Source organism: Rutidosis leptorrhynchoides, chromosome 3 (genome assembly GCF_046630445.1).
Source record: "Rutidosis leptorrhynchoides isolate AG116_Rl617_1_P2 chromosome 3, CSIRO_AGI_Rlap_v1, whole genome shotgun sequence".
Lineage (NCBI taxonomy): Eukaryota > Viridiplantae > Streptophyta > Magnoliopsida > Asterales > Asteraceae > Rutidosis > Rutidosis leptorrhynchoides.
Genome location: NC_092335.1, coordinates 687,028,415 through 687,046,303, shown reverse-complemented (window position 1 = coordinate 687,046,303; position 17,889 = coordinate 687,028,415). Strand labels below are relative to the sequence as shown.

The window sequence follows — 17,889 nt, the reverse complement described above, 5'->3', positions numbered from 1 at the left end:
CTCAACCCTGTATAGCTAAATCCAACATTCACATATAGAGTGTCTATGGTTGTTCCGAAATATATATAGATGTGTCGACATGATAGGTCGAAACATTGTATACGTGTCTATGGTATCTCAAGATTACATAATATACAATACAAGTTGATTATGTTATGGTTGGAATAGATTTGTTACCAATTTTCACGTAGCTAAAATGAGAAAAATTATCCAATCTTGTTTTACCCATAACTTCTTCATTTTAAATCCGTTTTGAGTGAATCAAATTGCTATGGTTTCATATTGAACTCTATTTTATGAATCTAAACAGAAAAAGTATAGGTTTATAGTCGGAAAAATAAGTTACAAGTCGTTTTTGTAAAGGTAGTCATTTCAGTCGAAAGAACGACGTCTAGATGACCATTTTAGAAAACATACTTCCACTTTGAGTTTAACCATAATTTTTGGATATAGTTTCATGTTCATAATAAAAATCATTTTCTCAGAATAACAACTTTTAAATCAAAGTTTATCATAGTTTTTAATTAACTAACCCAAAACAGCCCGCGGTGTTACTACGACGGCGTAAATCCGGTTTTACGGTGTTTTTCGTGTTTCCAGGTTTTAAATCATTAAGTTAGCATATCATATAGATATAGAACATGTGTTTAGTTGATTTTAAAAGTCAAGTTAGAAGGATTAACTTTTGTTTGCGAACAAGTTTAGAATTAACTAAACTATGTTCTAGTGATTACAAGTTTAAACCTTCGAATAAGATAGCTTTATATGTATGAATCGAATGATGTTATGAATATCATTACTACCTTAAGTTCCTTGGATAAACCTACTGGAAAATAGAAAAATGGATCTAGCTTCAATGGATCCTTGGATGGCTCGAAGTTCTTGAAGCAGAATCATGACACGAAAACAAGTTCAAGTAAGATCATCACTTGAAATAAGATTGTTATAGTTATAGAAATTGAACCAAAGTTTGAATATGATTATTACCTTGTATTAGAATGATAACCTACTGTAAGAAACAAAGATTTCTTGAGGTTGGATGATCACCTTACAAGATTGGAAGTGAGCTAGCAAACTTGAAAGTATTCTTGATTTTATGAAACTAGAACTTTTGAAATTTATGAAGAACACTTAGAACTTGAAGATAGAACTTGAGAGAGATCAATTAGATGAATAAAATTGAAGAATGAAAGTGTTTGTAGGTGTTTTTGGTCGTTGGTGTATGGATTAGATATAAAGGATATGTAATTTTGTTTTCATGTAAATAAGTCATGAATGATTACTCATATTTTTGTAATTTTATGAGATATTTCATGCTAGTTGCCAAATGATGGTTCCCACATGTGTTATGTGACTCACATGGGCTGCTAAGAGCTGATCATTGTAGTGTATATACCAATAGTACATACATCTAAAAGCTGTGTATTGTACGAGTACGAATACAGGTGCATACGAGTAGAATTGTTGATGAAACTGAACGGGGATGTAATTGTAAGCATTTTTGTTAAGTAGAAGTATTTTGATAAGTGTATTGAAGTCTTTCAAAAGTGTATAAATACATATTAAAACACTACATGTATATACATTTTAACTGAGTCGTTAAGTCATTGTTAGTCGTTACATGTAAGTGTTGTTTTGAAACCTTTAGGTTAACGATCTTGTTAAATGTTGTTAACCCAATGTTTATAATATCAAATGAGATTTTAAATTATTATATTATCATGATATTATCATGTATGAATATCTCTTAATATGATATATATACATTAAATGTCTTTACAACGATAATCGTTACATATATGTCTCGTTTAAAAATCATTAAGTTAGTAGTCTTGTTTTTACATATGTAGTTCATTGTTAATATACTTAATGATATATTTACTTATCATGGTATCATGTTAACTATATATATATATCCATATATATGTCATCATATAGTTTTTACAAGTTTTAACGTTCGTGAATCACCGGTCAACTTGGGTGGTCAATTGTCTATATGAAACATATTTCAATTAATCAAGTCTTAACAAGTTTGATTGCTTAACATGTTGGAAACATTTAATCATGTAAATATCAATCTCAATTAATATATATAAACATGGAAAAGTTCGGGTCACTACATCAACTACAAGAGCTGTTAGATCGAGGGTTTATCCAACCAAGTTTCTCGCCTTGGGGTGCACCTGTTCTGTTTGTGAAGAAGAAGGATGGATCCTTCCGTATGTGTATCGACTACCGTGAACTCAACAAGTTGACAATCAAGAATCGGTATCCTCTTCCACGAATTGACGATCTTTTTGATCAACTACAAGGATCGAGTGTCTACTCAAAGATCGATTTGCGATCTGGTTATCACCATTTGAGGGTGAAGGAAAGTGACGTGATGAAAACTGCATTCAGGACCCGTTATGGTCATTATGAGTTTCTCGTGATGCCATTCGGTTTGACAAATGCACCTACCGTGTTCATGGACCTTATGAATCGTGTCTGCAAGCCGTACTTGGATAAGTTCGTTATCGTCTTCATAGATGATATTCTCATCTACTCTAGGAGCAAAGAAGAGCATGAGCAACACCTCCGACTAGTACTTGAACTCTTGAGACAAGAGCAACTTTACGCCAAATTCTCCAAGTGTGAATTTTGGTTGAAGGAAGTACAATTTCTGGGTCATGTTGTGAGCGACCAGGGTATCAAAGTTGATCCCACCAAGATTGAAGCTATCAGCAAGTGGGAGACCCCCACTACTCCGACTCATATTCGCCAATTCCTAGGTCTCGCCGGTTATTACCGAAGGTTTATCGAAGGATTTTCTCTGATTACGCGTACTTTGACCGCGCTGACTCACAAGGGCAAGAAGTTCATTTGGGAACCCGCACATGAATCAGCATTCCAAACTTTGAAGAATAAGTTGACCACCGCACCTATCCTATCACTTCCTGAAGGCAGTGACGACTTTGTTGTTTATTGTGATGCATCGAAGAGTGGCTTTGGTTGTGTACTGATGCAACGATCAAAGGTTATTGCCTATGCCTCCCGCCAATTGAAGATTAATGAGTGGAACTACACTACTCACGATCTTGAACTTGGAGCTGTTGTCTTTGCGCTCAAATTGTGGAGACACTATTTGTATGGAACTAAGAGCACTATCTTCACCGATCACAAGAGTCTCCAGCACATCTTTGATCAGAAGCAACTGAATATGAAACAGCGTCGCTGGATCGAGACGTTCAACTACTACAATTGTGAACTCCGTTATCATCCTGGCAAGGCCAATGTTGTAGCTGACGTTTTAAGCCGAAAGGAGAGGACGGCACCTCTTCGTGTTAGGGCTCTGAACATCACCATCCATTCGAACCTCAACAGCCAGATCAGAGTAGCCCAAGATGAGGCTCTCAAGGAGGAAAACATATCTCACGAACATTTGAACATACTTGTCTCTCGATTCGAGGTTAGGGAGTCTGGACTCCAATGCTATGCCGGAAGAATTTGGGTACCTTATTATGGAGATCTACGAAACCTGATACTTGATGAAGCACACAAATCGAGATATTCGATTTACCCCGGTGCGGGCAAGATGTACCACGACCTTAAAGAACAGTATTGGTGGCCAAATCTTAAGAAGGACGTTGCAACTTATGTTGGTAAGTGTTTGACTTGCTCGAAGGTTAAAGCCGAGCATCAGAGACCTTCTGGGTTACTTCAACAGCTGGAGATCCCACAATGGAAGTGGGAAAGGATCACAATGGATTTCATTACCAAGCTACCAAAGACGGTGGGCGGATATGATACTATTTGGGTTATTGTTGACCGCCTTACCAAATCTGCACACTTCCTAGCGATGAAGGAAACTGATACAATGGAAAGACTTGCTCAATTATACATTAAGGAGGTTGTATCACGACATGGTGTACCTTTATCGATCATCTTTGATCGCGATCCCCGTTTTGCCTCTAGATTTTGGCGTTCTTTGCAAGAAGCCATGGGAACTCGTCTTGACATGAGTACTGCTTATCATCCTCAGACTGACGGGCAAAGTGAACGAACGATTCAGACGTTGGAAGACATGTTGCGTGCATGCGTCATTGATTTTGGAAAGGCCTGGGAAAGGCATTTGCCACTAGCCGAATTCTCGTACAACAACAGTTATCACTCGAGCATTAATACTGCACCTTTTGAAGCATTATATGGCCGCAAGTGCCGATCTCCTATTTGTTGGGCCGAAGTAGGCGAAAAGCAAATCATCGGACCCGAGGTAGTCCACGAAACAACGGAGAAGATTGCTCAGATTCAAGCAAGACTTAAGACTGCACGCGATCGTCAAAAGAGTTATGCCGATCTTAAACGTAAAGACTTTGAATTCAACGTTGGTGATCGTGTAATGTTAAAGGTTGCACCTTGGAAAGGTGTGATCCGTTTTGGAAAACGTGGAAAGTTAAACCCATGATACATTGGTCCTTTTGAGATCTTGGAACGTGTTGGACCCGTTGCTTACCGTTTGGATCTACCAGCACAATTGAGCTCAGTTCATCCTACCTTCCACGTGTCAAACTTGAAGAAGTGCCTTGCTGCGCCAGAACTTATCATACCACTGGAAGAACTCACGATTGATGACAAACTCCACTTTGTGGAAGAACCAGTTGAGATTATGGATCGTGAGATCAAAACTTTGAAATGTAACAAGATTCTGATCGTCCGAGTACGATGGAATGCCAAACGAGGACTTGAGTTTACTTGGGAGCGAGAGGATCAAATGATGCGGAAGTATCCTCACCTTTTCCCGACTCCTCCATCTACCTCAACTTAAATTTCGGGACGAAATTTTCTTTAACCGGTGGGTAATGTAATGACCCTGGGAATTTCCAACGATTATTTATTAATAATTGTTATTATTAATACTTGTGATAAAACGAATGTATGTTATTACATTTACATGTTGCCATGATTAACTGTACTTGACTTTAATTGCCCGGAACGTCTTTGTGACACCCGAAACTTTCACGAATAATATTTTTAAATATTATTTGCATTCATGATTAAGTTTATTAATCATTTTAATTAACTAAAGTTGTTAGTTAGTTACTTGGGCTTTTAATTGGATTAACTTGTTAATTACATGCATACTTGGGCTTTTATTTTAACTTGGGCCTTTACTACTGTTATTGGACTTTAGAAGCCCACCCTACCTTTTAAGTGGATTAACTAGCCCACCTAGTCATGTAAGTATCATTTTAAACTCTAACTAGTTAGTTATGAACCTTGGAATCTTGTTACTTCTCCTCCCCATGCACATACCACCTTGTAACCAACTTTAATGAGCTTTACATACTAGTGACCATGGAACATTTCCCTTCCCCCTTTTGGAACAGCTGACCGTGGCCTTTGTAGACCTTGGAGGGAGTTTTGTGGTTCATTTTATGTATTACTTCATCACTTGTATCCTCTCACAAAAACACACACTTAATTCTCTCAACTTTTTCTCTCACTTTTCTCTCTAAATCTTGTAAGTAACAAGCTCTTTTCTCTCTTCTTCCTTGGCCAAAAACCGAATTACAAACACCCCTATATCATCATCATCTTTGTTCTTTGATGTTGTATTATTACTTGACACTTGTTAGTTGTTGATGTTACTTTGTTACTAGTAGTTGTTGTTACTTACTTTCATGTTACAAGAATAAACTTTCTAGTTTGATTCTTCATATTAATCTTGTATTTTCAAGAACATGCAAGAACTAACTTTCTAGTTATGTTCTACATACATTATGTCAAAAGATTTAAGATTCATGTGTTGTAAATCATACTTGAAGTTCATGAAGTAAACTTTAAAGTTTACTTTCTAAAGATCAAACTTTGGTTTGAATCTTTAAAGTATGAAACTCATGAACTTATTTACTTGTTTATTTAGTTTTACTTGCACTTTAATTTTATGATTTTGGTTGTTGTTGGTCAAGTACTACAAGTTAGTCTTGATCTCATATCTCTCGGAACTTAAAGATAACTTAAAAGTTCAAGAACATGTAAATAAGTTTTCTTTAAATATAACTTTGTATACTTATGCTTGATCTAGACTTTTGAGTCTTGGATCTTCAAGATCTAACTAAGAACTATGTTCTACATCTTAAGATCTTGATTAGTTAGTTTACTTTCAAGTTTGTAACTTATTATTAGTTTTAAAGTTCATGTATGTGTTAGATCTAAGACTTTGATGTAACTTTGGTTCATCAAACTTCATACAACTCTTAAGTGAGTTGTGCTTCATGTCTTAGACTTGCACTTGGGTTATAATGGTCAAATCTTGGTCAAAATGATGCAAACACGTCAAAAGAGTTGTACACTTGAAGCTATATGCATCAAGGATGAGAACCGTGATAAGCATCGAGCACCGGAACCCATTATTTTACTGCTTTCTGTCTTATACCTACTGTTTTGGTGATACTGTAACAGACCAATAGATCTGGGCTGTTGTGGTTATGATTTTCAAATAGCTCTTTTCGAGTAGATAACTTTTCATTTAAGACTCGTCTTCATCCGAGTTACGGTTTAGGATTTATGGCCCTCCGATCGTCACTAGGTCCTTTTAACGTTGTGCAGAAATTTCAGACCTACTCGCACTTAAACCGTCACCACGGTTAAACGAAGACGAGTTTGCTACTGTAAATTTTACCACACTTAAAGGACTTACAGACGGAGCCACGGCCACTGGTCTCACCTTAATTCAGTAAGGGTAGAGGCCGTGGTGACTGATCAAAGTCAGCTTTTGTTTTAAACTACTTTCATAAACGAAACTTACTTTACGCCTTTTGTTTGATGATGAATGATGATGACCCTTAAGACCTTATTTACATACTTTTAAACCTATTAAGACGATTTACTGACTTAGTACTATTTGCCTTAGGTTGAGGACCTTCGGACCGATTACTTGCACACCTTTTTTGAACCGACTTTACGACTACATTATCATTGTGAGTTATAGCATTCCCTTTTTACTTTAACTTATTTTGGGAACTGAAAATACATGCGGATTTTATGTTTTACATACTAGGCACGAGTACTTAAACTTATATATGTGTGGGTTATACAACGGCAGAAACATTCCCTTTAGCTCGGTAACGTTTAATCATTGGTTTTTGAACCGTGAACGCGAATCTTAGATATGGATCCATAGGGTTTGACATCCCCACTCGGGCTAGTAGCGCTAGTATTTAACGAGTGTTTAATACTTCGTAGACATACACACTTGCCAAGTGTACTTTCAGGGGGTATAAACGTTAAGTTAGTTACCAAGTGCCCACGGTTAACATATACTTTATCATACTGTTTTGAAACGCTCTTTGTAGCACTGAAATCTCGTGGCCTACCTTACTTACTGTTATACTTAAACTATAGCTCACCAACCTTTGTGTTGACGTTTTCAAGCATGTTTTTCTCAGGTGCTTGAGGTTAGCTTCCACTGTGTACTAGTCGTGCTGTAGACACCCGCTGCTTTGAGTTACTATCGCATAAACTACTTTATTTTGCATTCAAACATTCGTACTTTTGAACTATGACTTGTAACGACCATTGTGGTCACATACACTTATTATTTGCTTCTACTTAGTGAAGCATGCTTTTGGATTGTAAAACATTCGATGTTGGTTTAGACATCACTTTATTTATGAATGCAAACTCTTTTTGAAATCGCATATAGTACTTAACCTTGTAATGATCCTGTTGTTGATGATTCGTACACGATGGTTTTGTACGGGGCATCACAATGAGAATCATGCTAACGTTGTTAGAATGCCTAAGACCGAAGAAGAAACTGAAAGTGAGAAACAAGAGAGAGAGAGAAAGCTGGTTGTGTTGGTACTGCGAATGAATGCATGTGTTACATCTGCAAGATGAAAGCAAGAATTGAGCGAACTTATGCAATGATCAGATATGTTAGAAGAGGTGTTCTTAACAAGAGAGTGTATGAGAAGTTCAAATACGCAATGCACAATGATTGCGATGTATGGACTGATTACAGTAGTTCGTCTTCATCAGATGGCGAAACTATTGTGGTAGATGATGTCAATACTTCAGTTGATTTGAGTAATTCTGACTGTTCCAGTTCTAGTTCAGAATCTGAACCTGAATCAGAGACTGAAGAAAAGGAATATGCGTTCATGGCAAACACATCAAGTGACTCTAAGGTACAAACTGAATTTCCTTTGGTATGTAACGATTGTGCTGATCATAAGTTAGAAATTGCTAAACTTGAATCCATAGTTTCTAAACTGAATGATATCCCCTTAGGATGTATTTATTGTCCTGAAGTAAAACAGGAACTTAGGATTGTTAAAGCAGCTTATCTTGAGGTAAAAGGCCTATACGAGACTAATTTAATTCAGTTTAACAATAAAAGGGAATTCAGGGAGACAATCAAAACTCTAGAAAATCAAGTTCATGATTTACGAGCTACAATTTCAGGTGACCAAAAGGCCATAATGATGTACTTAAATCAACTTGAATGTGCTAAGAGAGAAAAGGAAGAGTTTAAGATTAAGTATGAGTCAGAAAAGGCTAGAAATGACACTTGGCAGCGAATGTCATATGTCATTGACTATACTGTCTATAACAAGAAAGATGGTAAAAAGAGTTTAGGTTATAAAGAGTGTCCTCCTCCTCTTAGGAATGAGTACATTAATAAACCTTCTGATTCTTGCCTTAGTGAAATACTAAGTGTTAAGCCTGTAGAGAATGAAAAATCAGATAGCACTAAGCCGGTTGTTGAAGACTTAGCGGAGGACAGTAAATCTGATTCAGAGTATGAAAAAGTTTCTGAGTTTGTAACACCAAAATCCAAACCAATCACTATCCTGAAAAATCCATTGAATGCTAGTAAGGCTAGTGAAAGTAGACAACCCACACCTAGAAAACAAGTAAACACTAGGAACTCTAATGGAAAGAAAATATTTCAGACACCTATTAAGTATCAGCAGGGACTCAACCTAGATAAAGAATATGTTCTTACACAAGCACCTGAAGAACTATTTAATAAAAGGAGCCCTAATACTAACAATGTGCCTAAATATGTGCATCCTAACCGTCGACCAGGCTTGAATCATCATGTTGAGAAGCCTATGTCACCCAAGAAACAGTCTTTGCCCAATAAGAATCTGAGTTCAAAAGCACGTACTCAAGAAACTCAAAACTGTAATAAATGTAGGAAAAAGGGTCATTGTGCTGTTAACTGTCAACAGGGTTGGAAAACACCAAACAGAAAATCTGACACTGAAACGAAAACTACATACTATGCTTCTAGCTCCAGTTCCATAGGTACTTCAAGTAATAGTTCAAAAGGTTTTTATAGATCAAAGTCAAATTCTATTGCTAATTCATCCACAAGGGTACAGTCAAGTGTGAATAAAAATTTTCAAACGAATGACTATTATAAGAAATCTGTTGGTAAACGTACCGTTTGGAAGCCTAAAACCGAGACAAAGGTTGTTGACAAGTCCAATGATCCATCAGGATCAAAGGGTCAATGGATGGATGTGCAAGTTATTGGTGTCGATGGGAAACCCACTGCCATTCGGGCATGGGTGTCTATCTCAAACTAACTTCTTTTCTTGTTGTGCAGGTCGCCTACGATCCGAGTAGAAATACCTGGATTGTTGATAGTGGGGCGTCCCGGCACATGACAGGAAACATGTCCTTACTTTCTAATGTCAAGTCAGTAAATGGAGGATCTGTTTCTTTTGCAGGAGATGAAGGAGGTTTTATTACACCTCAGGGTGTGATTTCTAATGCTAATGTTAGTTTTGATAAAGTGAATTTTGTGAAGCAGATGTCAAATAATCTGCTGTCAGTTTCGCAAGTAGCAAATAAAAAGCATAAGGTTGCTTTTGATGATCAAAGATGCTACATTTTGAAGAAAGAGTACGTAATACCGGAAGAGATGATTCTTATAACAGCTCCCAGAAATAAAGATTCGTATATTTTGGATATATCAACAGCCCATGTTAAAGCTTCAACAGGTCATCAAGCTTTCATATCCAAAGCTACAGAACAAGAATCAATTTCATGGCATAAGCGTATGGGTCATTTGAGCTTGAGAAAGATGAACAATCTTGTTCATAATAATCTGATTGAGGGAGTAAATGTTAAGAGTTTTCAAATTCCTGAAGGATGTCTTCCGTGTAAAAAAGGCAAACAGACTAAAAAGTCACATGCAACAAAGAAACATCATTCAATTGTTGTTCCTCTAGAGTTGTTACATATGGATCTTTTTGGTCCGATTAATCGGACAAGCATTTTTGGAGATTCATATTGTTTGGTAGTGACTGATGAATACTCACGATACTCTTGGGTAGTGATGTTAAAGAAGAAGTCTGACACGTTTGAAAATATAAAGTTGTTGTTTTTGAAGCTGGAATCTTTGTACAAGTTAAAGGTTAGGAAGACTCGAACAGATAATGGTACTGAATTCAAGAATCAGCAGATGGAGAGTTTCTGCAACGAGAAAGGCATTCAACAACAGTTCAGTCCAGCTTATACTCCGCAATCAAATGGTCTTGCTGAAAGACGTAACAGAACGTTAATTGAAACTGCGAGAACTATGTTAGCCGACTCAAGTTTACCGATTAACTTCTGGAGTGAAGCTGTGGCTACAGCATGTTATACAATGAACCGATTGTTAGTAGTCAAGAGACATGGAAAGACTTGCTATGAATTGCTACATAAAAGGAAGCCTAACATTAAACATTTCGAACCCTTTGGTGCACCGTGTTCAATCATGATACGAGATACTGGAGGAAAATTTAATCCTAAGGCTGTTCCTGGTATATTTCTTGGTTATGGGAATCCAAACAAAAGAGTTTTCAACACTGTATCTAAACGTGTTGAAGAACATTTCGAAGTAGATGTTCAAAGAAATGCTGCTATTCCTGCTGGGAAAGGTTTTTCATAGCAGTTTGATTATGAAGATTTGTTTGATTCTTTTGGTCTTCCGTCTGTTGCTTCTGATGATGAAGTTATTGCAAAATTGCTGAATGAAATGCAGACGTCTCCATCACAAATGGTTCCGCAATCACAAACGGCACCACAACATCACACTGTGCCGCAACAACAACTTGTTCAAGATGATGAAGAATCAGGTGATTATCAAGATGTTATATAGGGATTATGACAGAATTCCTAATATTGTCTGCAAGAATATAAGACGATCGTACTTGTCAAAGAACTTTGAGGGATTCAGTCCTCAATTTCCCACGATCACTTATCGAACAAACAAGAAAACGGGCGAACGGAGAAAGATTGTTAAATACAAGCCAGTAAATTATATGAGAAAGGTTCCTGTGATGAAAATGCCGCAGAACTTTAGCCCACGTTTTCGCTGGTGGTACTACGATGAACGCTCAGAAGAAGCAGTCATCGTTTTGGACAAATTGAAGGAAGATGAGACCGACTCGATACGGGTTTTAGATCCCGTTTGGTTGAGAAATTGCTGTGAAGCTGACATCTTCACATTGTACTACAATCGGATGCTGTACAGGCCAGAAAATAGAGTTCAAGCACAACAGTACATTCGTGTTGCAAAGGTTTGCTATTTGAACAATATGGTTAGAGATCCGTACAGAGATTGAAGCAGATCGAAGACTTATGAGGAACTAGGTCTTAGGGGGAGTTTGTTAGTGCATATTTTGTAATCCCTAGTTTCATGAACTTTAACGTTTTATTTGATCATGTTGTAACCTGCAACATTGTTAAACGTTGATTGTCGAGTTGTTATTTTATATTTGTAAACGTTTAAATGTAATCTGTAATGTTACTCGACAGTCGGCCGACTGACATAGTCAGTCGACCGACTGTCAACCACAGTCGACCGACATAGGAACTGAGGTATTTAAGCCAAGTTAATCTCCATTTTTATTTGGTTAATCACTCTGCATATTTTCACACACACAAACAGTTCCAGGTCGGGTCTCTCTCAATCTTCATGTCCAAATACCACAGAATGTCAGTCTAGGCTTCGTGTTTATCAAGATCTAATCTTGGTTTGACTTGTACGAACCCGAAAACCCATAGATATTCGTTTAAGCTCGTTCTAGTGTTATTCCGCCTCTAGATCGTGTTAGATTGATTCTAAGATCCTCTCCCAGCGTCTACAACAAGTGTACCTGTAAGGCAACTTCTAAGAATTTATCTTGAGTAGCTTGTCTTTCTAGTATTAAGTTACAAACAACACTGAGACACTCATGCACACTCCTTTCAAAGTTAAACTCCAGATTGGTTCTATCATTGTACACTCCTGGAACGCACATGCACTCCAACATTTTGAAAACAGATTGCGGTATATATGGAATTTGTGTTAGTAGATTAGTCAAATGCATATTCCAATTCAAGTTGGGTGCAAGATGATCTCTGAGTGTTTCTACCTGCATTATGATTTAAGAACCATTGGATTAAAATAAATAGCATTATTCGCAAATATATAAGTCCCAACATATGGAAACTATATTACTCCTTCTCATACTCTACTACTTACTATTCTAAGTAAGGAAACTATAAATATCTTTCAACCTTATCTCCAATATTATATTAATTTTTAATTTATTTGTAACCTCAACAAAGATAAATATGAATAATAATTAATAATTGTAAACATGATATAGTCCAAAACCAACAAATATTAATAATCTCAGTAAATAAAGAGTCAAAATGTTTATGGCCCTCATAAGGAGAAAGAAAAGAAAGTGTTTCGGGAAAGCTTAGACGACATAATGAATTATTCGAATGTAGATTGGGTGATTGGAGGCGATTTTAACGAAGTTAGAAATCAAGATGAAAGAAAAAACTATGTCTTTATAGAGAGAAGGGCCAATATGTTCAGTAACTTCATCGATAGCAGACATCTAATCGAAATCCCACTCCTTGGGAAAAGGTTTACAAGAATCAGTGACGATGGATCCAAATTTAGTAAGCTAGATCGTTTTCTCGTTTCGGAAAGTTTCCTCAATTCGTGGGGCGATATTTCTGTCACTTCCTTGGACAGAAGAACATCAGACCATTGTCCAATTATCCTCAAAGACATGAACAAAGATTTCGGTCCAAAGCCATTTAAAATTTTTGATTTATGGCTAGAATGTATAGATGTTGAACTGGTCATTGTCGATGCTTGGAACAAGGAAATCAAAGGCTCAAGATGTGATTGTGTGTTTCGTAACAAAATGAAGAATGTCAAAGAGGCTCTCAGGGAATGGAGCAAACATCGATATAGTAATCTAGATGTCGAATTAGATACTTGGAAAAAGACTGTCGAAAACCTAGAAATAAAAGCTGAGCAGAACACGTTGACAGATACTGTGCGTGAAGAATGGCTAAATGCTAGGGTAAAATGGCTTAGTAAAGAAAAAGAAAAAGAAAAAGCTGAGATGTTGCGTCAAAAAGCCCGTTTAAATTGTATAGCAGAGGGAGACGATAATACATCTTCTTTCCATTCGACAATCCGAAGAAAAAATAACTCATCAAACATCAGAGGGCTAAACTTAAATGGCAAATGGGAGGAGAAACCTACTGTAATCAAGGAAGAAGTTCATAAATATTTCAGCCATATTTTCGAAAACAAACAGACAACAATTCCGGATTTTGAGAGTTTAAATTCTCTTCATTTCAACACTTTAGATCCGACTGATGTGTTGATGTTGGAAGCACCGAATCATGAATCTGAATTGTGGAATGCGATTAAAGATTGTGAACCCTCGAAGGCCGGCCTGGACCGGATGGCTTCAATCTAGGTTTCTATAAAAATTCTTTTGGCTCATAAAAGAAGACCTAATGAAAGCCATAGAATGGTTTTGGAGCCATAAAGAGATCTCAAAGGGGTGTAATGCCTCTTTTCTTACCCTTATTCCTAAGAAGAACGATCCTTTGAATCTTGGAGACTACCGTCCAATTAGCCTTATCGGGAGTTATATGTATTTTATTATATGTCACGACATTTAGATTTTGTCTACAAAACTACAACCTTAACATTTGACTCAAAAATGCCATCTCCAGTTCAATTTCATACCACAAATACAATATAATGTCAACAAATAAATCATGTTTAAAACCCCGCAATTTTTTGCGGGTTATAACCTAGTAAATAAAGACATGAAAAGAATTAACATACCAAGAGTAGAAGAAACTGTTCGTATACTGAAGTAGTTGTGGATGATGAGCATAAATTAGGGTCTGTTTCCACCTCATATAATCTGCCCAACACGCTCACCATTAACTCAGTCCCCTGAAACAACACCTCATTGTCAAAATTTCAGATACATTTGATGGGTAGAATGCAAATTTATTAACTTAAAAAACATTACAAGGTAAGGAACAATACAACCCCATACGTAAAAGAAAAAAAAAAAAAAAAAAAAAAGGCTTACTCAGGTTTAGTATGCTAAACCTAGTAAAATGGTTGTAAAAGTCCCTCCGACTAGCCGGGATTATGAAGTAGTAGGACTAGTCCCCGACTAGACTCCAACTTGGTCGATTTAGGGGAAATTTAATCTAGTTGGTCAACGTTTGACTAGTCCCCGTCTAGTCTCCAACTTGCAACATGCTGAACGACTAATCACCGACTAACGACTTTACAACCTTTCCCGATAAATCTACATGCTAAGTTAATATATTTTTGGATGGGTTTCGAGAGATTACCCCGTGCAAAAGATAATCAGTACGAAGGTGTTTCTTTAGAAATTTCCAGTAGTCCAACTGAATGGGGATCTGCGACAATAGGCAAGTGGTATTCGGTTAGAAAATGAAATATGCAATAGTGATTTCTTGTTTACCTCAGTTCATTACCTCAACTCCAAAATGCGGTAGCAACGAACACTCAAACTCCAAACCGCTAACGGTGGCTATATGCCTATAGGCATCCATGATGCGTACAAAATACGATCTTTGTATCGGATCGTTCTTCTTTTGTGTCTCTCCATTCTGCTCATTGGTTAGATCAATGTATTGAATTAACATTCGGGTTATTATTTTAAATAGGGCAAATTACATAAAAATGTAACACATTTAATCTTTTTGATTAATTTTTAAAAGAAGAAAAAAAAATCCATTTTCTTTTTATCTATCCTAATGAAATAGATTACCGAAAATAGGAAACACGAAAAAATTTGTTACCTTTTTATGTTAATTTGCCCTTTTAAATAATTATAATGATATAAAGGGTAAAATGAGTTTTAATTACCTTTCCCCGGTTGAATTCCGGAAGAACTGCATGATCCAACATATCAAAGGAGATTCTGCTGTAGCCAAGCTTGCCCCAACACATTCCGTAGCTGTTCCTGACTAAGCAGTAGTGTTTAGATACATCTTGTGAGCTTGTGTCCACTCCAACAACTAGCAATGCATGATTCGTTGTTTTCACCATCGGATCATAAACGTCTTCATACTTTCCTTTAACCTTCCATTCTTTATAAAACTCATGGTGGAAGGGGACGTTAGTAGTAGCCGCCTCATAAGCTAATTCTCTGTCAACAAATTTTCCCATAACAACCCACACATACACCTGATGCTTATATCCGTATTTCGAGAAATTGTGAACAATTAACCTCTTTATATCAGCTCGATTATCTTCGACGATCATACCATCGATCGTATACCTCGGACGACCCGGCTGTCAGCGGGTGTATATACAGACTTCAAGGGATTATTAAAAGTCGTCGCATTGAAGGGATAATCATGAATGGTCTGTAGACCAAAGTAAGGATCTGTTAAGATTGTAGATGCCTGCTCTTCTGAGTAACAGTGAGTATCAACTAGCGGCTGAGGTGATAAAATTGTTAAAATACAATGCAAATTTGGTATTAGTAGATGTATATATGTAAATATCTAGATATTAAAATTTAAAAGAAATATCTAGATATTAATGAGGAAAAATCTAGATGTTAAAATGTAAAAATCTAGATATTTTTATGTGGTAAAAATATATAGATATTTATCCATGGAAAAATCTAGTGTGTAGAAGTTTTCATGGAGTAGTATAAATATGGGTGGTGATTTCATTTGTGAAGTAAGTTGTGAGAGTTGTGAGTGAGAGTGAAATAAGAAGTGAGTTGTGAAGAAGAGAAGAAGAGTGTGAGTTAGCGAAAGCAGAGAAGATAAAGCTTGTAAGTAATATTGTAATTGTAATTTAATATAAGTGTTTTTGTTAAGTTTCCCGATCAAGCCTTAGTTTGTGTTTAAGTTCTTAGTGCACTTTTGTTGTTATATGGTCGGCTCTGCCGCCTAAGTAATACATGGTCGGTTATACCGCCTAAAGATATATGGTCGACACTGTCGCCTAAGTACATTGTGCACTAAGGATTTATAAAATTAAAGGCTAACCAACGTCAAAGTGTTGGTGTAGTGAGTCTAGTATAGTCTAGATCCTCTATAGTGGTGTGTTGGGCTCGTCGAAGCTTCCAACAATTGGTATCAGAGCGGGTCGTTCGGGACCATTTCTAGTGGAGGAAATCGGTAAACGTTGGACGTTTACATCGACTTGTTTTCACCAAGGCTCTAAGGGAGATTCTGTCGGAGCATAGTTAGGAACTGTGAAAGCTCATCGGTCAGGGACCAAGCTTATTGGACGTTGGACGTCATGATGGCAGATCTTGCAAGTACGAGCAGTGGAATCAAGAGTCTCAATAACCACAACTATGGTTATTGGCGGACTTGTATAGAATCCTACCTACAAGGACATGATTTATGGGAAATAGTTGCTGGCAGTGACACAACGCCTCCACCGAAAGAAAATGCTGAAGCCTTAAGAAAATGGAACATCAAGGCCGGGAAGGCTTTATTTATATTGAAGACTACAATCGAGGAGGATCTATTGGAGCACATCCGTGACGAGAAAACACCAAAGGCAGCTTGGGAAACTTTTGAAAAATTATTTTCAAAGAAGAATGAAGCACGCCTCCAGCTCTTGGAAAATGAGCTCGCAGGTATCTCACAAGGAAGTCTATCTATTTTCCAGTATTTCACCAAGGTGAAATCTATTTGCCGTGAGATATCTCAGCTTGCTCCTGAAGAGAAAGTGAGTGATGCAAGGATGAAGAGAATTATTATCCATGGCTTAAGATCCGAGTATAATGGATTTATAGCCGCTGTGAGAGGATGGTCTACTCAACCATCATTAATAGAGCTGGAGAATCTATTGGCTAATCAAGAGGCATTAGCCAAGCAGATGAATGAAGTAACCATAAAAGACGGAGAAGATGCACTTTTCACCAATAAGAAGAAAGAAACATCTCGAAGACAAGAGGCGATGAAAGAAAGTAAGACATATGGGTGGAAGGGTCACCCAAAATCAAAAGGCAACGCTTCAGGGGGAGCTCAACAAGGAAGAAGAGATCATCGCCAACAATATGGGGAAAATGATAAGAGAAAGAATGGTGAATGCTTCAATTGTGGCAAGAAGGGTCATTTTGCTCGAGATTGTAGATTCCCCAGAAGCCGAACTTTCGAAGGAAATGTGTCCGCCGCAAGAGATGAGAAGAAAGAGGTCACATTCGAAGCAACCATTAATGAGGAAACATGGGATGCAGAAGCAGGACTCTCCGTTGAAGCTGACATGGATGATCAAGCTCTTGCAGCAACCTTAAAGTCAAAAATAAACTACAAAGATGATTGGATCATTGATTCTGGGTGCTCAAATCATATGACCAATGATGAGACGAAGCTGCAAGAAATGGAGGATTACAAAGGAAAGAGAGTCGTGTTGACAGCCGACAATTTAAGGTTGTCTATTTCTCACATTGGAAAGACAATAATTCCAAATGAAGGCGACTCTCATAAGCTCCAACTCGAGAAGGTGTATCTTGTCCCTGGCCTAAAGAAGAATTTACTGTCAGTACCACAATTAACAGCAGAAGGGAACTATGTGCTCTT

The 17,889-nt window shown here is 37.1% G+C and overlaps 1 protein-coding gene across 1 annotated transcript; it reads left to right on the top strand.

The window, feature by feature from the left end:
• Positions 1 to 12,743: 12,743 nt before the first annotated feature.
• Positions 12,744 to 13,757, top strand: LOC139902708 (uncharacterized). Its single transcript, XM_071885312.1, has one exon. The coding sequence runs from the start codon at positions 12,744 to 12,746 to the stop codon at positions 13,755 to 13,757; it is 1,014 nt and encodes a 337-aa protein (XP_071741413.1).
• Positions 13,758 to 17,889: the final 4,132 nt, after the last annotated feature.